The 25,761-nt window shown below is 45.6% G+C and overlaps 1 protein-coding gene across 1 annotated transcript in view; it reads right to left on the bottom strand.

Annotated features, from left to right (window-relative positions):
- CACNA1B (calcium voltage-gated channel subunit alpha1 B) overlaps window positions 1-23,133 on the bottom strand; it is a 288,836-nt gene extending 265,703 nt beyond the window's left edge. Inside the window, 3 exon segments of the mRNA XM_034067574.1 lie at window positions 13,965-14,104; window positions 20,660-20,765; window positions 22,874-23,133. Coding sequence (XP_033923465.1) covers window positions 13,965-14,104; window positions 20,660-20,765; window positions 22,874-23,133 — 506 coding nt within the window.
- Window positions 23,134-25,761: the final 2,628 nt, after the last annotated feature.

A 25,761-nucleotide genomic window follows, 5' to 3' on the forward strand; every position in this document is an offset into this window, starting at 1 on the left:
TCATTCCTAAAGAGAAAAGTAGACGCAATTATGGCCCATAGTTCCTGGGGAGGATGAGCATATAGTAACAGCCACTAATTTCCTACGAGCAAGAAGCAGTACTCAAGACTCGTAGGCTTTCCCTGCACCTCCCAGAGACACCCATACACTGCCTAACACTTAGCTCAAACACCACGGGACTCTGCCTCGTGTCTGAGTCCTTCAGACCACTTGCTTGCAGCTGAGCTGCCCACACACGGTTTGGAAACACTGGCACAAGGCAGCTGGATTGCACAGATCCCTTCCTACAAACATTCCTGTGAAAAAAGCAAGGAGTCTCAAAGTATGATGGGAAGTGCCCAGCAGGGATGTACACAAAGGCCCTGTCTGTATCCTGATGAAGATGCTCTGTCCCTCTCCCTTCACCCAAGTCACTGTGGCTACTGCAGGCTCCTTCCCAGCCCTGTCTCAACCCAGCCATCCTACTGCCACCAGGCTCCATGTAAAAAGCTTTCCCCAGTATATTCACTGCAATCCCAGCTTCAGTCATGCTTCTTACATGAGCAGCAGAGCTAAAGCAACACCACCACTGCCAGAAATGAGCTACATGGGGAGGCAAGGGGCTCTCTTCCCCCTCCAGCAGAGCCCTGAGCACCCATTGTATCACACCCCATGGAAGTGACAGTGTGCGCTGTTCTCTCAGTCCCTCCATCATACAAGGTCCTGATCAGCCTCACAATGTGGTGTCCACATGGTTCACCTCCCCATGCCATGCATGCTGCCTGCATCACTCCCACAAGGACATCAAGCCTCACTCTTTTGCAATCGTGTTTCCCTGGGTAAGGATCCTCTTTCACAAACTGCATTTGTCTCAATCCTCTCATACCTCTGGAGCATCAGGCTGGGGAGATACCACCCATAATGTCCAAAAGAGCTTGTTCACAAACCTCTCAGAAGTTGTTGTCAGTTTTCCCTTACTTGAGGGTACAATTACTAAAGATGCTCCAATACATTCATCCTCTCAACACTCTTACACAGTTGGGCAGTGCTGTTATTTCCCATATGGGGCCAAGTGACACAGCCTGTGCTGGCAGTCATGCATTACAGCTTATCTCCATTCACCCCACTTAGTGTCCAGCCACTGCATAGTCCTTTTGTTCAGGACCAGAGAACACAGACCATTTGCCACACAATAATGTGTGGCAAATGCTCATGGACATAATGCTCATGGACACACTGCAATGTCAGCAGCAAGGAGTACCAGACACTCTAAGGTGTCAGGTATCTGTTGTGCAGTCAGAGTTGGATGATCAAGGCCTGAAGGAGTTCCTAGAGCTGACAGTGGTGCTGGGGTGATTTCAAGCAAGCAGCCCAACTGTATTGTTGGGGCATCACCTGAAACAAGGCAAGAGAATTACTCCCTCCTAACCCCACTGGCAGTGGCTTCACAGCACAGTGTAGGTCATTTGCCACTGGGTCAGCTTCTCCAGAGCTGATGAAAACAAAGATCCAGTTTGGTCCATACACATGGCTGGAAAGATCAAGCAGAGCAAATGTCTGCAGCACCAAGGGCCCTGTTTTGCAAAGTCACTTTTCTTGATCCTATCCATGTTTCAGAACATCTCCAGCTAAGCCCCATTAATGTAAGTGATTTTTAATGGCATTCTCAAAGAAACGATGTGAGGATTTTAACAGGCTATTAGATAGAAATTAAACCTCACCCAAACCTTCCTCATGAGGAACAAAGGCATCCAAAAATGCAGGGGGGCTGTTCCGTTCCTGCTAATGGACAAGGAGGTACTACAGTGGCCTGGGGAAAAGGGACACTGATTCCCCATATTCCACCTCGCACAACATTGATCCGACCACTACCAGAGACAAAAGGTTTGTAATTACAAGCGAAGGGTTTTTCATCCTTCCCATACAAACAAGATCAGAGGGGAGCTCTAGAGGGACCAGAAGCAGAAATACTATTTGATGAGCTGGAGGTCTTCCAGGTTTCAAAGGGAAGAAAATAAAATATAGGTCCTGCTTGCTTTTGTTCTCTGGGCTCCTTCATGCCAAGCAGCATTGGCCGATTCCTCAGCTCAGGCCTTTGAAACCCAAGCAGCTGAATCTGGCAAGTGGTTATAGTCAATGGTTCCAGCAGTGCTGCTTTCCCAGCAACAAGTGAGGATTGTGCAGCAGTAAAACATGACAGCCTCCTGTAGAAAGAGGAACCAGGCAAGGACTTCAGCTTCTCCCTTTTATCCATTCCCTGTATACGCCATGAGCAGCATTTTCTCTGCTACCCATGGTTCAAACAATTTAAAGCCATGACGCTACCCTGAAGACTGACTTTGCCATGAGTGTCATTCCCTTTTCCCAATTCAGCCACTTCTGCTCCAGCAACAGTGAAGCCACTCCTTTTTTTTATTCTCTAGCAAATCAGTGACAATGCTTCTGGACATTTTGACTCAAAGGATGTCACCTCCCCCAAAGGTCCAATCTTTCCTCAGGTTAAAATCTGACAGACACCCACATTTGCAACTTCCCCTGTGTGGCACGCCATCGTTTTGACACATTCCCCGTGGTACACGAACACTGAGCTCCATGCAAGGTTCTCCCACTCACTGTGAGTGAGCATCTGCATTTCTAGAAGATTATGCTGTTACCATCTATTTTACTTCTGATTCAAATTCTCCTCACTTGATTTCAACATTTTTGAAGACTTATTTTTACTTCTTTTGAGACATTTTAAACTCATTTCTTTTCAACACTGTCACCCAGCCGTTTTCACTCATACATTACAAATCTGGGCAGCATTTCATCTTCATTTTTGAAGAGGTAAAAATGTGGACACACACCAGAAAAGCAGCGGCCTAAAATCCTTTCTTAGCCAATGACATGGGGAGAAGAGGAAAACAGGACGCCCTAATCCCACTCCATTGCTCAATCTGCTAGGCAAGAGAACCAAAACTGTATTATCCTGAATCAGTCTCATACACAGCATTATCTGCTGCTATAGACTCATGTTCTTTCAGACATTCCAATTAAAGCAAGAAAATTGAATCATGCTGAGCTTCCTTTGTCCTTTTCACCTCTTGTGAAAGACAGGGGTTACCATAATTTTATACCTGTTATAATTAGCTTTACTGTTGTAACCAGAGAGGGTAAAAGAATAGTGGTTTTTATTAGAAGACTCAGTGGACCATGGAGTGCTCTTACCTTTTCCACAACTAGCAGCCAAGTTTGGTATTTCCAGATCTTCCTACATTATATCTAGCCGGTTTCAGTACTTTACCCATTACTAGAGGAAAAAGAAGTTAAAACTGTGCAACAAGCTCAGGATTCACCCAGCCAATCCAGGCAAGGACAAAAGTTTGATCACGGAATTTCGGGTATTTGTAATGCTTCTGCCCAAGAAGTGTTTAAACAAGGCTGGGATTTAGCATCAGAAAACAAGAAAGGTAAAACTTTTTATTGCAGCACATGTTTCTCAGGGTAATACTGCATAGGTCAGTGATGAGGATGTTATCACCTAACTGTTTATGGACTGATAAAGCATCACTTACTTGGAACACATGATTATGAGGTTTTAAGAAGAATGGGATTAAAACGACATTCCAGGAGTTTGCTGGACTTCAGTCTTTGTCCTGTAGCAACAACAACCAGGGTACAACGGCACATGTATTTACTAAACCAAGACCTGAGGCTTTCATCTCATCTTTTACCGAGACCTGCTTCTGATGAACATCAAGAGAGCTGCTACCAATCTACCAGCAAACACACCAGCCAACACTGCACATTCCTTCATGGTGCAGAAATAGCTCAGTGCCACTTTACACAGCTTTTGACTGCCACCCTTCACCTCATACTGGAGGTCAGAAAAGCAGCAGAGATTTGTCCTTGGCATCGGGAGGGAGGTTTGTGAATACTCCTACCCAACATGAGGGCTTTCATGCCCAGCTTCTGGCAGCTGGATGTGCTTTCAGGTCTTACTGAAGCCTCATTCAGGACAGGGCCACCCTCTGACATGATAATTTCACCTGCCAGAATCTTCTTCCCTGTTCCAAATCCTGCAAAGGTTGGAGACCACAGCTGAGGAAATACCTCTCCTCCCAGAGCAAGGCTAAGGGGATGTTCTACGATGGAAAGAGAGCAGTAACACTTCAGCAGCACCTGGCTTGATGGTGCCAGACCTCACTCTTCTACAAAACCAGAACATCATTATCAAAGTGACATTTATATGATTAGAAACCACCTTGGATTCATTTTAAATGAGTGACAGTTTTCAAACCCAGCTCTTTCCCTGAAGCTTAGGCTTGCAGCCTTTGAGGGCACACTTAACACTGCACTGGAGTATTGAAGTTTCTCTCTAAGCTGCAGCACAGCTTGCAACAAGACGTTTGATCTTTAAATCAGACATCAAGTGATGGAATACCACTACTCCTATTGATATTGTTCCATGTAGACAAAGTTTAGCCTTGGCATATACTGCTGTATTTCACTGTAACAGCCTGAATGGCTGCTCTGGAGTCATGTCTCCAGCATGATTCAGAACAAATTACAAGATAAAGAAAAGGACAATTATGAAACAGCCTGTTCACATTTCCACCTCACTTATTTCAGGGAGCACCAGGAAAAGGACCTAATCATCCTCCTTCAAAAATCCATTTCCCCTCTGGTGAATCTGTAGATGATCTCTAGGCTCCTTTGGTTTCAAGATCCAAACCAGACCATTTCAGCTGAAGCAAATTCTTGTTGAGTTCCATGAGTTAATTACATTTCCATTAGTAAAGAAGTTCTAAAACTTCAATTTCTTTACTGATGCTTTTTGAATCTTGCCAAAATAGATACAGAAACATGATTTCCTCTCTTTTCTTTATCAGTCTCACCCTTATGAGACTTCCCTCTTAATTTTAACTCTCTCAGCCTTTTCATTTCTCCTTAAATGGGCATTTCTTCAACCCTTTAATCATTTCCACAGCCTTCCTCCTAAACTCTCATGCCCAAACTTTATTTCAAGGATGATGGTTCAGGATGTTTGAGATTAAAAACCAAGACAAAAAGTAGTCCAAGCTTCTTCTTTTTTTTTAATGGAAAATAAGCTCAGAGCTCCAATTTAAGTTCTTTTAAGTTCTCTTTGAACCAGAACCAAGCTACATCCAACTGAGTATTTCTGATTATCAGTTTAGTTCAAGAGCTCTTCAGGACAGGGACATTTTGTAGCTGAAAGTCTTAGTCTCCTTCAAATAGCTCATTTCTGTCCTTCACTCCATTACTTCTACATCTCCCCATGGATCATCAACATGCTCTTAAACTCTTAGTCTGACACCGGATGTTTCCTGTTTTGCAGACCCTTAAAGGGAATTTTTACATGTTTAATGATGCAAAGGAGGGAAGTCAACTTCAGCCTTTCTCCAGAAACGTCTGTGAGGAACAATCTTTGCAGTGAAGCACCTCTCCAACCTCTACTTCGGATCTTTCCCTTGCTTAAATATTACACAGGCCAACAGGGACTGACTTTACTGAGCCAACAGCTAAGCCCACTATTGGCTAAAACCTGGGGTTTAACTCAGGAGTGACCTGAACTTCTTGCTCCAGAGGGATGCTTTTAAAAGTCTTCAGCTGATCACGAGAACCACCTACACATACACACCCTCCCTTGTAGCCAGCTTTTGAAACCAAGGCATCTTCTCCAGCACTGACAGAATAAGAGTATCTAATGGAAAAACCTGACCTGTTTCCTCAATATCCTGCCCTGAGATCCCTGAGCAGATACATTCAGACAAAAGAAAGGTGATTTTCCTGACCTCCAGCATACATGAAAATGGAGGAGGGAGGAGAAAGACCTCCCATATGCATTTGAAGAGCACTTTTTGGGTGGCCATGCTCCTTTGTGAGGATCAGAACAGGTTTGACACATGCCGCACAAAGACTCCTTTCTCAGCCTAAGCTGCCAGGCTTCCCCATGGCACAAAAGCAGCCTTCCCATGCAGCCAGGAGCTGACAGAAAGTACACTCTGCTTCATCCATCCTGCTGAACTCATTCACAGAGGATCTCTTCCCTCTACACCAATTCAGTCAGATCCTTCAATGCAGAGATGTCAAGCAAAGAGTCTAACCTTGGTGTCAAAATGCATCTCCAGGCACCCAAATGCCAAGTGCTGACCCTAGAGTGTGGTTACCTGTGCAGAGACCTTGAGCCACTCATCCCTCTGGTTCCACTGAAGCCTTGCCCTGGCTAGAACATCCCACACACCCTGTCTGTGGTTCAGCAAGAACAAAACAGAAGATCAGTTTTCCACCCCCACTAAGGTTCCCTGATGTTTTCAGAGAGCCCTGAGAAAGGCAATGGTCCCAAAGCACCCATGGGATGAGCTGTGGATGCAGGGATGCATGTGCTAATGTGACACTGTTGCTCCTGGGACTCGGGATTAGATTACAATTAAAACTAGGCTAATTTTCTAAATCCTCCTTCTTTTCAACAATAGCAGCCAGGTTTTTATCATCTCAGATGAGCAGGCACTTTGCTGTCAAAAGCTGGCCCCTTGGGAACTGGGACACAGCAGCAGAAGCAACATTTGAGAAACAAGAGCCTGAGAAATCCTGCCCACTCCCCCTCATCTAATCATGAGACAGCACTCAACACCACACAGAGGACTTGCAGGTCTCGGGGTTGTTTAAAACAGAGAAGCAGTGAGAAAATGAACATTAAAGCACTTTATAGCTGCAATTTTATTTGTTCTCCTGGTTTGAAATTGCTAGTGTTCACACGCAGCTGTAACAGCAGATAGGTGTACAATGCTTTCCACCTTTAGAAAAGAGCAGTCAAGCAGATGCCCACACTACACAATTGCTAGGGCAGGATCAGACGTTAAAAGCAGATCACAAGGTCCAGAGTCCTCTTCTCAACCTGCCATCTCCACAATTGCCTTTGCATGGTACATCTGGTTCCCTCACAAGAGACAATATTTCCCTGTCACCAGCCTCCCTTTGAGAGCCATAAAAAGCTAAAAATACTCTCTGGACTAATGATCCTACCTGGCTTTGATAGAGCCCTGGCTGAGAGGAGGAAGCATTCCTCCCTCTCACTTGGGATGGCCACTTTTACTTTACAGCTGCCCATTGGCCCATAGGCCAGGGAGATGCAGGTACCCTCAGATGCTGTCTGACACTCTCCTCTGTGAACAAAAAGCTTTAAAGCAGCACAAGATGGAAATCTCAATAAATACTTTTGTCTCCTCTCTCTTGGGACAAAAGCTATTTTTCTATGCCTCAACTTTGTGGCTTGTTGCACAGCACCATCATTTATCACTTCACAGACCAGGTATTCAATACCTTGCAGTCACTTTTAATAAAGTAAGTGAGAAGCACGTCAATCTCATTATCTATTTGCCTTTGAGAAGTACTCTGACCTGAAACATTCGGTTTGCCACAACCAGAGCAGAGCCATGCTTCAAGGATAACTTCTGCCAGCAAAGGGCTGTCCCCACCTGCGGGTCCTCTGAGAGGCTGTGACCATCTGTAGCCTTCCTCTAAGCACAGCCCGGAGTCCTCCTCTGCTCAGGAAAGTCTCCTTCTAATTTAGCAGCCAGCCACACAATTACACACCCACCTGCTTAACTCAACCTGCCTCTCCCACCCGCACCAAAATCAGGGCACAAAAGCCACTACAAGTGACAACAGAACATGTGAGCCCTGAATAACACTCCAGCAGTCTCAGCATGACCTGGGACCCCCTTTGATAGGTGAAACAAGCCCAGAGGGAAAGCAAGCTCCAGTCACAAAGATCCTGATGCCCCACTGGGCAAAACTGGTTGTAATAGCACATTAAAGGGAACAGGGACATCTTCCAAGGTGGGATTAGAGCCCAAAATTCCTTCCTCCCTGTCCAGCATCATCTCCTTTGAAGGAAACTGCTTTTTCAGCTCCCCAAGAGCCCAGATGGCCAAGGGACAGAAAATAGAAGAACTTCAAACTATTTTTGACTGTTGAAACTGAGACCTCACACACCCTCTTCCCTTCCAGTTACTAACCACTCATTTTCTCTGCCTCAAAAAAAGCCTGGTTACTTGCCTTCCTCCGTTACTGCCCCCATACACCAGCCAGATTGCCAGTTAACCCTCGCATTCAGGAAAGCAGGTAAATTCCCTTTGCCTTCTCCATTTCTTTTTTGTCTGATTTGATTGCAGAAGGTACCTTTAGTTTCTGAGCCAGCAAGTCTCCATCCATCACTGGAGCATAAAAGAAATTGAAAACGAGGATGAGCTCCATTAAAATCTACAGAGGCTTTGCTCTTGGCATGACTCATGCACAGTGCTAATAGCAATCAGCCTTAGTCCATCACCACCCAAACTGTACAAAGAGGCTTACTTGTTTTCCTTATGACAACTAATCAAGATGAAGCTTGTCTCTCAAAGTATCCATTTTCCCAACTCCTGTTGCAGCCCAGCTTTGCTTTCTAGCACGCAAGTGCCAGAAGTTCCATGTCATAAAAGCAGAGAGAAATCTGCATTTGCCTCCTTCATTCCCCAGGGTCTAGATCTAAAGCTTTTAAACAAAGCCCTGAGCACACTGGCTAAAGTGATGCCAGCAGGGCATCCGAGGGGTTTTATTTCATTTTAATTTTACTTTTTTAATTATTTTGCTCTATTATTATTTGCAGGTGGCAAGATTGAGATGTTTTGGGGATCACACAAGAACCAGTCACACAGGACCCCATAATTCAGACATCCTAATTTGAGGTTTTGAATGCATAGGAACATGCATGTGGAGAAAAAAAAGGCTAGAGACTATAGGCATCTATGTCTTTTATTTAATAATCCCAGCCCTCAACCAGACATCAACTTCTAAAATACCCCTGTGGTCACATCTCACCCCATCTAGGAGGTATGTCCACCCTGAATTGAAAAATAAGGGGCCCATAGAGGGCCCAAGAGGCCCTCTGCTGCACAGAGCAGGCTGGATGGTTCCTATGCCTCCCCCTTTGACAGTCAGCACTGTAAGCAAGGCTGCTGCTGCTCCTCATACACTGTACCAGGAATAGCATCTCAGACTGCCCACATACTAAGATGATCCTGGTAACTAGCAAAGCTAACATCAAGGATGAACAGGTCTTTATTATGCTACTAAATGAGTTACCTTCCAATTTATTAGCATTACCAGGAGCACGTTTCTCAGTCATCCAGACAATCAGGATAATTCTAGCTTCTGTAATTTGTTCCCGACAGCCTGAGACATCAGTAACAGCACAGAGACTTTGTGCACATCACTTGGCAGCTCCGGGCCTGGCACACACTGTCTCTGCCAGTCCCACCCAGAGATCCAGGCAACTGATCCAACTGGCTCAAGAAGCTACCAGGGCTCTTCGAGAGTGTTTAGGCCAGGCTGACTGAAGCCAAAAATCCTAACTCTGCTCATAAAGGACAGAGCATGATCCTTGCAAGTGGTCTAGTTATTTATACCAGGCTTCAGCAACTCTCAGTGCTGGACAAACCCTGCACATGACTGTGGTCGCTGCCTCCAAGAGGATATGATAGAACTAGGAAAGGACCAGAGCAACAGCATAGACCAGTGGTTCACAGTAAACCTCTTGGGTTAAAGGAGGTTGGGCAGCATAAATCTCTGACTGGTGAAATGCTGGAGATTCATAAACACCATAAGCATGCAGGAAAAAGAATGACTGTTCTCCAGATCTTACTATACAAAGCCTAGAAATGACCAACAAAAATCTCAGGTAGTTAGTGATGAAAAAGGAGATAAATAACACCTTTTCTTGTAGTATGTAATTAAAACATGAGACATTACCCAGGATATGATGAAGCCAGATACGTCAACAAGGCCCCAAAACACAACCAAGGAGGACAGTCCCCTTGAACCACACAGTTTAAAAGCCATCAGACCCATATTTTTTTCTCAAATATCCCTAGACATCTGAATTTCAGGAATCAGGAAGATAAGAACTGGTTCATCCATGCCTTGAACTCCATTCTTCTCCTTAACAGTCACCATCTCCAGCTAGAGAAGAGGTTTGTAGCTTAACCCAGAAGAACAGCCCTTCAGGCCCAGGACACCAGGAGAAATCTTCCCATGAACACAAACACAGGCAGATCTGAACCTCAAGGCCTGGAATTCAGGCTCATAGCTCCATCCACTGCCCTCTGAGGGGTTTGGGTGTAGGGTAAACCTTGTTCCCAAGATTTCTAACATTTCCACCCCAAGAGAGGTTGCAGCAGTGTAGTAAGAAGTCCCTTTGCTCCTGCCTTGGGAATACTGCATTGAGAACATACAGTCCCAAGCCGGTTGAGAAACTGCATTTTTGTGTGATTTAGAGCTGCTATTGGGTGATGTCATCACTGGAGTGAATGCAACCCCATGGAAATGTGAAAAGAAAGCAAATAGGAGCTCTAAAACATACTTGTCTTCACAATAGCAACAGGCACATCGCAGCGGGGCAGCTTTCCTTGATACTCATCTACAACTGGAGGAGTTTACAGGAAACAACTAACAAAAAAATAACAAAGAAAATCTTTCAAGGAGCAGCAATCTATTATTTTCCGTTGCCTTTATTAAGAGCGGATCAGCATGCTTCCTGCAAAGTAAAGGAGACAGGCTCCATGGCACTGGGGAAAGAAACTGAGCGTTTTCTGGACCAACAAACCAAGCCATTTTGGGCCACTCTCTGTTAGGTTCAAGCTTAGCTCAATAGGATATTGATCCTGGCTGCATATAACACAGCCCTGATTTATTCTCAATTTAACAAGTTCTTCTGCCTGATTTTTGACAAACAAAATGTCCATCATTGCAGGTAAATTAAAAATACATTTATCAGTAATGCCAGTATGCAGGCATTGAGCAGCAAAAAGAGGGTTGGGGAAAACAGGAGGAAAGGGGTACTGCATGATCACTGTAATATTTACATAAGGGTAAGTTCAATAAATGCAGAGCCGTCCCCCACAGCCTCCTCCAAAACACACCCAGACACTGGCTGGCCTTCTTCCTATGGAAACAGTTAAGGAGAGCAAAAGCTTCTCTTGGCTTTCATGGGGTTTAGCTACAAGCTGAAAATGAGATCAGATTTTCTGACATTCACCATTTACCTTAATACAAATGTGCACTCAACAGGATTAGCAGGTACACAACTCTGTGTGTGGTATCATGAACTGCATTTTCCTGATCTTTCGTGCCTACACGTTAAAAAAGAGAAATCAAAATCGCTCTGTAACATTGAAGATGAATGCAAAACTGAGCTTAAGAACTGAACGCTCAGCACTGCCTGGGAAACACGAAGTAACATTTTCAAGCAGAAATCTTGCACATATGGCAAAGGGAAGCTTTGGATAGAGTAGTAAAATGGTATTTCAAAAACTGATGTGCTACCTATCTATATTTATAAGAACATATTAAGTACTAGTTCAGCACTGTCCCTTTTTATTATTCCAGAATAAATTACAGAACCTGCCTGATCTTTTTTTGAAACACACAGATCTGAGTCTGTCTTCCACAGAAATGAAATTTAAGGTCCCCCTTGTGTCACCACCTCAAACCCTGTCCCTGGAGAAACAGTCAGGTTTGTCAGGAGTAAATGTTCTCCTTCAGCAGTCACAATATGGAATGCCAGGATCACGTCTGTCTCCCCTAATCTGCCTTGCTCAGCCTTCCCCTTGTTAGCTGAGCCAGGCAATAGGCAGATGAAAGGGTTCCTGGCCAGTGAAGGAAGCCCAAGGAAGAGGAGCTCCTGCTTTCTAGCACAGGCCCATGGCAACACAGGAGTGAGCTAAGAACATAATAAGGATCTAGGAAATTCAGAGCAAAACACAACAGGCTACAGAGAAAACACTAATTCCATTCCCCATGTGAAGCTGCAGATCTTGCAGTGTTATTTCTCTGCTATAGGTCCCTCCACCCCATTACTGGGTTTGGAAATACAGTCCCAGACTCAGGAAAGCATTTATCTAACCAAGCACATGAGTAACCCTGTTATTTTCAGTAGCCCCACACACACGCTCCCCAGACACCAAAAACTGGGCATGAACTCAAGTGCCTTGTAAATCCAGCCCTTGAATTATAGGATTAGAGGTCTGTGATTTCCTCAGTGGAGATGAGTCTTGGACTTAATGTCAGCCAGTTTACGCTTTGCCTTCCCTGCATTGCCTGCCTGGTGGGAAGTCCATGTACAAGACAATTTCAATACAGCCCAGCTAGCATCACCATTGGAAACCAGCAGCTTTGACGTTAACAGGATTGTACTTCAAAAGACTACGCATGTTTGCAGATGGCAACAGGGTTCCTATTCCAGCTGTCTAATCAAGCTGATAGTCCACAATTATGCTCTGAGATCAAACAGCTCTGCAAGCAGCACTCACAATACAACCAGCACCAGTAAATGCTGGTGTCACACACATAAGCATCACACACTCGGTTGTGATTCCACAAGCATGGGACATAGAGGAGGTTTCAGCTACTCTTGCAAAACTTTCACCATCTCAGTCATAGCATGGCAGTTCAAAACCCATGTATCTAGTTTGATTCCTGACCTGTGTTTATGGAAAAAAACGTAACACATGCCTAAACAAATACCAATATGGCTGTAATCCAGAAAGCTTTTATGTATAGCCTTAACTTTCAGTAAAGAGCCACTGGAGTCAGCTGAATTCAAACGTGTACTTGAATGCTTTGCTGAAGGAGAAATCTAGCCACATGCCAAAGTCCTTTCTAGAATCAGGGCCTTGACTTTCTTTTATTTAGTTGTTTTCAAACATAAAAAAGGGCATAGTGCTCACTAGGAATCAGAACATACCATCGATGCGAGTAATTGTAACATCTGTGCTAATTCTCTTTTCATCCTGGTACCCCCTATGCTTCCAAGCATGTAAATCTGATTCTCCTTGTGACTTCACTGAAGTTTCTATTGATTAAACACCCAGCTCCAGCAGCAGGAGAATCAAGCCCTGCGTATTTATTTTCTTCCTCTGAATACAGAAAGAATTCCCTTTGGCCTCTCAATTGTTATATCACAAGGTACACTGACTGCATATAGAAATGCAGTGATAATGTATCTAATGAATACATTTATATATGTACACAAGCACTTTCCTGACAGCATCCTACTCTACACCACTAACCAGACCAAAGAACAGAGATGTTCAGTGCATACAGTAGCAGAGGTTTGTGAAATGAGTTTGTATTAATAGCAAGAGCCAGTTTTCTGGGGGGGGGAAACCAACTGAAATCCTTCCAAGATGAAGGCTGCAAGATCAGGACCTCACGCAGACCTTTGGAACATTTCCTCTGGAGCTTTAAAGCACAATTTGTAGACCGTAAGTGTTACTTAATGTTTGTGTTTTCATTACCCACTAGCATTTCACTGTATTTATATAAACAGATACTAAAACTGTTGCACTGCATAGCAGAAAAATATTGTAAGCATTTCCAAGAAAGAAATTAGGGATATCATTTCAAGCCAGGGTACAAAACACACAGGTAGCATTTTCAGCTCCATCTGTACGACACGCACCTTCTTTGACTTAGTTTTAGAAAAGGTTTTTTTATAGCAGATCAAAGTCATTCTTGCACAAACTCCACTGATTTCAAAGTTGTAACAGCTTAAAAATGGGATGCATCTAATTTGTTAACTCTATGTTGACTACTAAAGTCATCCTGTAAAGTCAGACGACAGATTGATTTAAATCAGATTCAGGTACCCAGTGGCAATTAGAACCTGCAAAGCTGGAGCAATGCTGGTAAACATCCAGCTAAAATGCACAACAGCATATATGCAAATAACTATCCTCCAAGCCACTTTGCAGGTGGTTCAAACAACACTTCAAAAGTGACTCATTCGGTACAATAGCCACTGTTTTAAAACAGCATGGTCAAAATGCAGTTTTCTTGTAGTTTCACTAAAAATCACTGCCATCCTAACCCACAGCTGAAAAAAAAACCAACATAAATCCAAGCAAGAGTCCCCCTTAAACTTGGAGCAGGAGGAGGTCACTTACCCTGTGAGGACCACAACAAAATCCATCACGTTCCAACCGTTTCGGAGGTAAGAGCCTTTATGAAAAACAAACCCCAGAGCGATGATTTTTATCCCCGCTTCAAAGCAAAATATTCCAATAAAGTACGGCTCAGTGTCATCCTGAAAAAGAATAAAACCCAAAGGTGTCACAGAGATATCTACAGTTCCGCACTGATAGCAAGAGTCATTCAAACAACTACATGCACTAACTTCCTGCCCTTTTCAGCTCTCTGAACAGAGGTGAAACCAAAAGGTTTTGATTTACTGAAACTAAACAGAAGAATCTTGTCACTGTTTCTCTGTAGTGATAGGACAAGGGGTGATGGTTTAAACTTCAACAGGCAGAGTTCAGGTTAGATATAGGAAGAAGTTTTTTAATGTGAGTGTAGTGAGGTGTTGGAACAGGTTTTCCAAACAAGTGGTGAGTGCTCCATCCTCAGCAGTGTTCAATCAAGGCCAGGTTGGACAGAGCCTTGAGTGACACGGCCTAATGCGAGGCATCCCTGATCATGGCAGGACGTTGGAACTGTATGATCTTAAGGTCCTTTCTAACCCTAACTATTCTATTATGGTAAATTTGCTTTTTCACATTTTTCACAACTCTTTTTGCCTTTATTCTGATTGTTTCACCCCGCTCTATCTTTACTCAATATTCTGGAGGGAATTTTAATACTCAGATTTTGCTCTAAGGGTATATTTATACTTGAAATAATACATTTCTGTAGTTAGTGACATGGAAGAAAACATGTGCTTTACAATTCATCCAGGAACCCAAAACAAGAGGATATCTTGGGGGGTAGCAGTCAGCGCAGCCAGCTTGCAAACACTGTCAGGAAATTATTTATTTATCATTTATTCCATCAGTTCTTCCTTCACTTCCTTTCATTCTCCTCCATTTTCTGAATTTCCACAGCTGCAGTGTCATCTGTTTTCCTTCCACTGTGTATCTGATTCAGGGAGAAATCCCCACTCCCTTCCATTAACAACAGAAGCATCAAGTTTGTGTCTCAGGCCCTTGGTGCAGACTAAAGCAGACCATGGGATTACAACTTCAAAGGAATCAAGCTTAATCTCTATGGTTTTACTAGACCATTTTTTCATCTGTGGCACCATATCCTTAGTATTCTACTTTATTATAAGAGTTTCAACCCAAAAGCAATGCCAAGTGGAAGCATTCACATTTGAAAGGAAGATGCAGGCTAGAAATGGGAAGAAAGCAAGAGGTGAAAGTAATGGGCATCACTTTCAACAAAATATTACTTAGCTCTGGCACCTGGAACCAATTTCCAAATGTGCCTTAGATCCCGGATTTCAGCTGGGGGCAATGGAAGTAAAACAGCCCTACCCTAAAGGAAGCAAGTTCCCAAATTGGCTTTGGCATTTCAGACCATCAGAGTTGGGCTGCTCTTTGATACACAGCTTTTTACATTTTGCAATTCTACTAATGACAAAGGTGAGTTTAGTTCTTCTATACAGAAAGAACATGAATGTTGAATCTTGTGGCCACAGAACAAAGAATTTGTTTTGATATGAAAAGTTATTTTACAAGCATGGTAACACCTGGTAAACTCTGACCCAGCACTAGCAGACAGCCCTGTGCTTTAAGCATGGTACTTGTACATGGTACAGAAAGCCAGGGTTTTCCCACCTAGAAGACTAACATGCTTACATGCTTAGCACATCAATGTATACCCAACTCAGCAAGTCAACCACAAAGCACTAACCACAGAAGGTGCCTCCAAACTGTTAGAAATTACTGCTTCTAAACAAGCTTTCCCATCAGTTTTGTTTCATGCTCTACATCCCTACACACCTCAGTGACCCCAGCTCCTCCATACACTTCATCTGTCACCCTACATCATCCTCATTCCTCTCCACCATTCCTTATCTCACAGCTCAAAAACTCTACTTTCCATTCCCCTTTGGCCGGGCTAGATGACCAGTCACCTGTAGATCACACACACACTGTCTGGCAAGTGACTGTTGAGCTCATATTGGGGGCTTTCAGCTGAAATGCAGGGGGAAAAAAACAAACCCAAAAGCATCTTCTCTTCCAGCCAGAGCTGTTCCCACAAATGGCAGCACCTCCAGGCCCTCTACTCACCCACAAACCCTCTCAGAAGATACAGAGGCTATCACTGACAGACTGAGAAAGACCAACTACCCATCTCAGTGCTATTTACCCACAGAAAGAGGAACCAGGCAAGGCCATCAGACCTTCTATGACCTTCAACAGAAATCCTACAATAAGAGTCCTCCTCCAGCAGCTTCATAACACAACCTAGAGGCATCCTAGGACTGCAACCCACTACAGAAAACAGGGAAGAAGCAAAAAGGGGTCATAAATCAACATGTGTGATTTCAGTACCCTACTGCTCTTCTGCTTTCGCCCATACACACAGGAGCACTTTAATAGCCTTATCTACCTACTCTCCAACCCCACAAAACCTTCTCGTTCAACAAGCATATTAAATCTTTGCAAACAAAGACCTCCCAAACCATCCTATGCTTCCTTCCCACAACTACTAGTATGCCTCTAAAAATAGCTCTTCTAACACATACAAAAAATATACCTTTACCCACCTACACCTCCTTTCATCGCTCCCTCACTTCCTGGAAGCCTTATATCAACTCTGCTCCCAGTCGTTTGCTCAATCTAGGTCAGGTGCCTTGTGATTACAGCTCCCAGTTTTAAAGAGCCAGGCTTCAGGTACTTCAGGATTTGGTAGAATATGCTCTTCCCAAAGCTAGGACTCCACAAGAGATCTTAGGAAGTGGGTCAAAGAAGGTCTCGTCAGCTCCTAGCTAAGCAGGAAGGCTCACAGATGGGCTTGAGTATTATTACAAAGAAAAAATGTCTTCTATAGTGTTGGGGAAATAAGAGGGGATAGGAAAAGGGTCTTTTCTAAAGCCTGTCTAAATTTACAGTAATTCAGCCTAAGAATCAGGGCAGTAACAAGACAATGAAAAATAAACTTTATACTCCATTACATAGTGGGGCGTGATGCTGAAAAAAGGGGATTGCATGACTTGTGTGATGGACGGAACTGAGGGCAAGGACATGGGGGACATTGCTGCCAGATCAGCAATCTTGCTGCCAGGACATCCTGCAGCCCCCTTCAGACAGAAGGCTGTGTTGCTGCTTGGGTTCAAGAGTAGGAAATCAGGTGACAATGAATATCAGTGTGCATACTTGGAAGGAAGGAGGAGAAGCTGGGCAGCAGCCAGAGCTGTGCCAGCAGGTTGTTTGCTGTGGACACAGCAAAGCTTGAGGCTGGGCCAAACACACATTTAATCAATATGTTTCGGATCAGAAACAACTTCTGAGTCTGGAAAGTCATTACTATTCCTAGTCGATGTCCTAGTGTCTTTCCTTGGCCTTTGATGTGATAGCCTTGATAGGTTTGGGTGTGTAAGGCATTGTTCATGCAAAAGTTAATATGAGCAGCTCACATACAACTGCACAAAGTGTCTGTGGATAGGATAAAGAAATAAATCCATTTTATTATTAAGTGCAAGACTTGCTATGCTGACTATCTGAGAAAAGTTATATTCTGTCCTCACTTTAAAAACACCCAGGGGAGCCAAACACTTAGAGCTGTGCAGTGGGGTACAGAGGAACATCCTATAGATGTTGTCTCTGTCAGGCTGGGGCAAGTCTATGGTCTACTGAAGCTTCTCAAGAAAAAGTGAGACGTTAGAAAAGAGACATAGAGGAAATGACTGAGTCTCAGACTAAAGAGCATCATGAGCACAAGGCATCCACGTCCAGGGCCATTTGGGCTTATATGTGAAACTCCCCATTCCTACATTTGGAGCTCTCACTAGCAGGCACTCAATACAACTCCCTCAGCATCTTTTCAGTTGGCATCACTCCACAGTGTATAAACAATGCATTATTTCTTAGCACAGAAGGAGGCTGACTCTGTAACCTACTGGCTAAGGCACTCAGCTGAGATGGACAATAGCAAGTTTGTAGTATCTGTTCCAGCAGATAATTACTGATGTGAAGTCAACTCTTCCAGCAGCCAAAGCATGTGAAAGTCTCAGCTCAGAGCAGTCAGGAAAACAGAGGGTAGGTCATTCTACAGCTAGCAGAAGAATGAATTTATTTCTCTTGTCTGAAGAGTAAGTCCTTGAAGCCAATGCTCCAGATCACCACTAAATGCTTTGACCACCAATACGGTGTTTTATCAGAGCCCTAGTTTTAAACAGCATTAATGCAATGTTTTTCTGTGCTACAGCTACATACAGAAAATGGACAGAGAAAGATTACTCATAATTCAGCCACTCCAATTCTTGAAATACTGCATCTACTGAGACATCGCTTGCTCTTCCCATGTGCTTAATTAACCCTGCTTAACAAGTAACACGAGCACAGGAAACAGCCAAGAGAGATCGCACTGCAGGTTCATCTCTTAGGTCTCTGGGGAGCTACATAGAAGGATATTTTGAATAGCAGAGAAAAACCATGAAATGTTTGCATGGACTCCTCCCTCTTTTTCTCAGCTTTAACCAATAGACAATCTTGAGGGTTTTGTCCTTGTATCTGTGCCACAAAGTATCTGGGCAGCTTTGGTTTCCCTTTAACACCTCTGCCTACATCTCCCAGTCATAAAAGGCTTGTGATGTGCACCTCATATCCTTAAGATGTGACTAACTCTTCAGTGATGAGCCCTCACTCCAATGTGGAGATTTTAATGAACCCAGGAGAAGGAAAGGTACATCCATCAATCATTAAGCCAAAACCACCAATTCCATTCCTGGCAAAGAGAGCACTAGAGTCCCTGCTCTTCTTTATGGACTTGTAATTTGGCTCAAAACCTGTAAATGCATGGGAATGTTGGTGCACTGTGATTTAGCATAGATTTGTAACATTTTCAGTGAAACAACTTACAGTCTGTGGAAGTGGCAGGAGGGTTCTAAGGAAGTTTCACTTTGAAAACCAGGAGACAGTTTTTCATATTCACAATGCTTAATCTTTCCAGCATATGTTGAAAATATGAAATATTTCATGACTTGTAAAGATTCTCAGTGCTATTCTATGCTGAATCCCTTTATACTTTAGAGCTACAAATGTGCTGTAGTTAAAATGGCTTCAGAGTATCTGGATCAAAGGCAATATTGCACAACGGTGTTGGGGACAAAAACCAAGGGTTAATTCTTCCTTCTTTGCCAAGGCACAGCCAATAAGGTGGACACTGCACGTCCAACTCATGCAGTTACTTTGCACAATTTGGTGGTAATGCCAGTGCCCCCTTTGGAATGATTTGGGCAGGAACTGGAGGGTGTGTGCAGTACTGGGGACTGTAGAATGCAATTAGTACAGTGGGGGAAAAGACCAACAAAGAACCTCTAGGATCCATTTACAAAGCTAGAGTTAGAGAGGAACACAGGAACAATGCGCTAACTGTACCTACCACTCCTTCAAGCAACAAATCACCAAAGGCTTACCAAACCACAACATTCACAAACCTACTTTTCCCCTTCACTGTTTCAAAGCTATGGAAGACATTTCCCCAGCTCTATCATTACCCTGAGTCTAAACTTCTGCTTTGCTCAGACACACGCAGGCTTGCCTGGCTAATCAATCCCAAAGCACACAAAGACAGCAGCACAATCAACACACATTCATGTTCTTAAGTTTTTTCTTCATCTCTTCCCAAGTAGAAAGAATTCAAACAGAAAGAGACTAAGCAAACACAATGCAGGTGGGCAGCCAGCATGAGCAGATACATTTCCAAACAGGCAGCATCAACTCGCTGACCCTGAAGCTCTTTCTAGATCTATCAGTTACACGCGTTTTCCCGTTTCTGCACAATGACATTGTGAGAGTTGCCCACTGGTGTGGACCGAACTTGGCAACTGCAGCAACCAGTATTCAGGGGCTCTGGCTTTTGGCAACAAGCTTAATATTATTTTGGTTCGCATAATTTAATATCTACATGTAAAAGGCATGTGGGTTTGTATTTATTCATCCTTTGAACATGTGCCATGGTTAATGCATTTAGGCATGAAAGATGTTCCAGACCATTAACAGCAGGAGAAAAATCAAACCAAATATTACCCATTTTTCCTACAGTGATGATGAATGGAAGAATGGTTTTGAAGCTATTCTTATATTTTCTTTTGAAATAAGGTAATTGGGCTCATTACCATAAAGCCTGCGGGTAAATTATTTTCTTCTCTAAGTTGGTTTCTTTTTTTGGAAGAGAAGTGTAATCATCTAAAGCCAAAGTTTGCTTTTGTAGGATCCTTGCTATATGCTGTAACAGGAAGCTAGCTTAAAGACATAGGAACCTAAAAGGTTACTCTGTTCTAGCATTTCCTGGGAAAATATCACACAAGTTCATTTGATTCTACAGCTGATTCTGAGCATTTGGCAGCTCCTTCCTGTCCTGGTTTATAAACAACCTAAGTTTGCTGCTCTTATGATCATAATTCTGCTCCTGCAATTGGGCAGGGCTAGAGTGATGAAGCATTCTTGTGGAGATGGGATGTGCAGGTTACAGTTATACTTGTTGTCACTGTCATATTTTGTCTGATTATCAGGTTAATGCCCATTTGTTTATACACGGTTCCTTACAGTTGGTACAAGCACTCACAACACCAGGGGGCTGACTGCTTTTTGTATTAGAACAGAAACAAGAAACTGAAATAAATAATACAACTCACCAATCTCTCTGACATAGGTGTCTTGTCTCCATCCGGCAAATGTTGTTCCAGAGCCAGCACAATACAGTTGGCTATGATTGTAGCTAAAATCATGTATTCAAATGGAGTAGGGACCAGAAGTTAAAGAAGACACTAGACAACACAAAAAGAGCCTCATTCAAATCCCATTTCTATCTAAACAGTTACATTAGTTGAGCATTCTGAGATTTCTTATCTTTTTTGAAGGTATTTGGTCTCCTTGACTTCCTCAGCTCTTTCTGGGGTGTCTATGGAAGGAAAGTTGGAAATTGTCTCTTTTCTTTGAGGGAGTTGGTGACTTTTACAGAACCCAACGTGCTCAAAGAATTTGGGGGCAAGAAAGCAAAAGGTCCAAAGGAAACAGAAAACTATTAGTAACTGTTGGTTTTAAATTATATTGATAAGCTAAACTGCCCCGAAATAGATTCTACAGCTGAATGCCATCTGCTGAGTTGTTCTTCAGAAATTCCCTGTCATCTTACTGGAGCACACAGTGTAAATAAGAGATGGGCTGGAAAAGTTTGCTTTAGAGCATCTACGCAGGTCCAAAACATGAATTCCTGCTACATTGCAATGCCCGCTCCTGGGGAGGATGAAATCACCAGTGCCCTGTCGGGATGTATAAGGGAACAATCTCATGGGGAAGAAGGCAAACGCGACACCGGGTGCCCATCGTCTCTAGCCCTAGGCTGTGCTGAGCCCTCGCTGTCCCAGGGCGGGGCCCGCGGTCCCCTGGCACCGCGGACAGCTCCACTCAGCACCGCGGACAGCGCCCGGACCCGGCCGCACCTCGCCCGCAGCTCCGGCGTGGGGAGCGACTGACGGCTCCGCTGCTCCCCTCTCCCCGAGCCCCAGCGCTACGGGTCCCCTCCCCACACCCCGCTAGGAGGAGGCAGCCGAGGGCGAGACTGCGCCTGGCCTTGCGGGAAGGCGACGCTGTGGCAGCCACTGGAGCTTTGGAGCTGGTTTATTCAGACTTGAATGCAGGGAAGGAGAAACGGGTGAGGAAGTGCAGCAATCCCTGTGATTCTACAGTACGGACAGAAAAATCACTGCTTGTGTGTGTGTGTGTGTGTGTGTGTGTTCAGGAGTAAGAGAAGTGCATTCACTCGACTGGTGTATATTTTTTCCCCTCTTAGCCCCTCAAGAAGTGAAAACTGGGGGAGCCTGAATGGGAGATGGCCTCTGTGGCAATGGGAAGTGTTGCTAGGAGGCTGGGAGGAGGCCCTGCTGCTGTTAGCTGAGAATTAATAGGTGTGTGATATCAAATGTAAAGAAAACAACCAGCTCCCTTGAGATACCAGTGTAATGCACTCCCATACACACACACACACCCCAGATCTACCCCCAGGTAACCTCAAATAGTCTGCTTCTCTTTTCTCAGGGCTACAACCCCACTGTGTGCATCATTACGAGCAAAGCCCCATTCTGAGGACAATCTCTGCAGTTCACTTGGCCTGGGATCTGGGTCTGAGACAGAAAGCATCTGTGCCTTTCACAGCCCAGCAGATGATCCTTCTCCTCACTTACTGCCTCCCCCCACCACAACGCTTTGGGTTTAATTTTGTTAGTACAGCCTGAGCTTAGGCTATGCACCTAGTGAGAGTGACAAGATTCATGTTGATGCTAACGGATTCAGGAGGTGATGTACTAAAAGACTCACTGCAATGATTGTATTAATGGGATTCACAAGGTATCTCAGCTCTCAACATCCCTACTATCAATGCAGCTTTAATGCTAAGGTGTCACCATCTTAATCCCACGTTCCTTCATCTATTCAGAGTGAGAAAGAAGGGTTGAAAGGCTCTAAGATGGAAATAGGTATGAGGGTTCAGTAGCATGAATCTCATAGAACCCTTTGCATTTGGCTTAAATTGTAGGCAATGTAGATCTTTGCAACTGTACATCTCACACCTAAAGGCACAGGGAAATGCACGTATGTCTCCCACACACCCCTGGCAGAGTCAAACACACACTCTGCTATTCCTACTGAAACAATTTCCTGTGATCTCCAGCTACACGGCTGTACATGATGTCGGACACACGGCTCCATGTCACACACACCCATCACATACTGGATCACACACATGCGTCTACATTAGCACCAGACACTCAGCCTTAGCTGCCGGGGTTTCTTCCCCCCTGTCCTCTTCTCCCCCTCCCCACCATGCCCACATCCCCTCCCTGAAAGGATATGGCCATTCTGTTATTCTCTTGGCATATTTCCGTATAACATTATCTTCACTGAAGATGAAGAGGGATCTGTTGACTGTGAAGCAGTTCTGTTTGACAGGGATGGGGTTGTAGAGAGCCATAGTCCTGGCCCTCTGAGCCATCGTCTGCTTATACATCCTTTGGCCGGCTTGGGGGCCACCTTGCCGGCTGCTCCCTCTTCCAGCCCCGGCCGGCCCTCCGCCTCCATAGCGGGTTGGCAGATCATCCCCGAACCGAGCCATTCTCTCAGTGCACGGAGCCGGGCGCTACAATCCAAACTGGCAGCCGAGGCGAGAGGAAGACGCATCACAGCGCACAGCACTTCTCCCTCCGGGGGCTTCGGTTGCGGGATCGGGGTTGATCGCAGCGAAATATACAGATAGAGTTAAATATATATATATGTATATATATCTCCCTTTACCTTCCTCCAGCCCTTCCTCTTCCCCGCCGCTGTGGCTGCCCGGGGCCGGGCGGAAGGCTCCGGGGCTCCGCTCACCTCCCCGCACAGGTACCGTCTCTCCGGCCCGACCCCATCCCGGGGCGGCGGCGGCTCCGGCAGGCTCCCTTCTGCGGGGGGAGGCCGGTGGGGCTGGAAGGGGCCGCGCTGCTGCCGTGCCGGCCGCGGGAGCGCTCCGCCGTGCCCAGCCCAGCCCAGCCCGGCCCGGCACGGCCCGGCCCGGCCCGGCCCCGCCGCATGTGATGCCCGGAGCCAATCGGCCGCCGCGGCTCCGCCCGCCCAAGCACCGGCACCGGGAGGCGGGCGGGGAGGGAGGAAGGGAGGCAGGAGGGAGGGATGGGAGCAGGGAAGGATGGAGCCTGCCCGGCGCCGCCGCCCACCCCGATAAATACGACCGAGCCGCGGCCACTCCCCAGGGCCGCGGGGAAGGAGGGATCGATCCCCCCCCCCGCCCCTGCGCAGCGCTCCGCGGGAGCGCAAAGACCCCGGGGGAGGGCTCCGCCTTGGGGGGACCAGGCGAGGCGGCCCCCGCGCCTGCGCGCCGCTGCCCAGATGTGCACTGCCCAGCTGCTGCACCCATGGGTGCCCCCTCGGCACTGGGCATCGAGTTCCCCCCCACCCCTCAGAAGTCCTGGGGAGCGGCGGGGGCTGTGGGGCCGGGGGGTGCGGGGTAATGGGGGTGCTCAGTTCAGATCCAGTCGCCGGGGCCGCGGCAGGGATGGGGTGTGGGTGCACCCCCCGCGCCAGCACCCGGGGATGGGGCGCTGCAGGGCTGTGTGCGCTCAGCCAGGTCCAGACCAGAGCTGTGCCCTTTCCTCAGACAACTTACTTTGTTTCTCCTTGGTTTGAATGACTCCTGCAGAGCACTTGGATACCTTTAATCCTGTATTTATGGACGAAATCCTTTAATCCTGTTTATTCCAGCACCCTCTGTTGCATCCATCCACCACAAGTCAGAAAGCTAACTCCTCCTTGCTCGCGGAGCGCCTCACGTCAACCGGCACTGCAGTAGCTGGTGAGGATCCGCTTTTGCATGTAGGCTAAATCTGGGATACAAACTATAAACTTCTAGAAAGGACCCTTCAGAGAAGTCAGGGTTGTCAACAGGGGGGCATTTTCACTCCCCCACAGTAAGGAAACCCTGGACTCTGCTGCTAATGTGTTTTTTGCCTTAGTCATCCAAGCTGTCTCAGTTCAAAACCAACCCACCAACTAGGGAAGTCTGTAGCAATAACATCTGCTGAATTCAGGAGACAGCGAGAGGGCTGGCAATACCCACAAATGAGGGCTGGCAATATCCAAAGGGTGATTCTCTGGGAGAAACTGGCTCCTTGCTCAGGGGTTTGGTATCTCTGAAGGGGTTTCTCACACTGCAGCACAGCCCAAAGATACCCTCAGAGGCAGCAGTGGCTGCTGAGGTGAGCCAGGAGCAGCCATAAAGGAGAAAGGGAGGAAGGTTCATTACAACCTGCATCCCTGAGGATCAGAGACAGCAACAGCCACCAACCCCCCTGACACAGCCACAGCCACCCAACTTCTGTAAGCCCAGGGGACCAGGGCAGCAAGAAGCTGCTCCAGTCTGCAGGTTGCCTCCCCATGGGAATGCAATAAAAGAAGACTTTCCCCCCAACCCCAGTACTGGATAATTGGCAGATTAAACTGTGCTGAAGACCTTAGGAAAAACTGCCTGGAGAAGGAGGCTGAAGTCTGGGAAATGAAGCCTCATGCCAGGATGCTCCAGGATGTCCCTCAAACACTCGGTCAAACCCTGGGCAGAGATTAAACTGAGAGTGTTTCCTCCCGGGAGCCTTCACCCCCAGGCACTGCCAAGCTGATCCACACAACTGGGCAGCAGGGAAAGAGTCTTTACTTCATGGTGAGAGGAGGAGGGCACAGGGAGCTCACAGCTGAGCAGGGCAGGGGAATGCTCCTCTCTAAAGCGTCCCTGATCCCATTTTCATTTCCATCCTCAGTGCATTTTTTTCCTATAATGAATTTCTCTTTTCATCTGAAACTCAACTTCCCCTCAGCTGATTTATTCAGTTATCAAAAATTTTCACTTCTCTGCTTCTGGTCACTAAACCAGATACATTTTGTGGTCTTATGTTCTTTCAGTGAGAAAATCTGGCTCTTTAATCAGCAGCCACTAGAAAGGAAAATGCCATTTTCAATAATCCCCCACCTCTTCTGCTAGAAATCAGCACCTGAAAACAAGGAATACCTTGGTTTCCACAAACCTTTCTGTCTGCATCTTCCTGTGCTTACAGAGTGGAGGATGGATGAACAGCAAAACAGCTCTGAAAACCAAATCAGCGCTGTCTTTGGCATCAGGTGGCATTGGGAGTCAGGTAAAACTCTGAGCCCCACGTCCCCTTCTCTTATCCCAGAGCCACCAAACCATCTGTCCTCTGCC

Source organism: Melopsittacus undulatus, chromosome 11, assembly GCF_012275295.1.
Source record: "Melopsittacus undulatus isolate bMelUnd1 chromosome 11, bMelUnd1.mat.Z, whole genome shotgun sequence".
NCBI classification, from domain to species: Eukaryota; Metazoa; Chordata; class Aves; order Psittaciformes; family Psittaculidae; genus Melopsittacus; species Melopsittacus undulatus.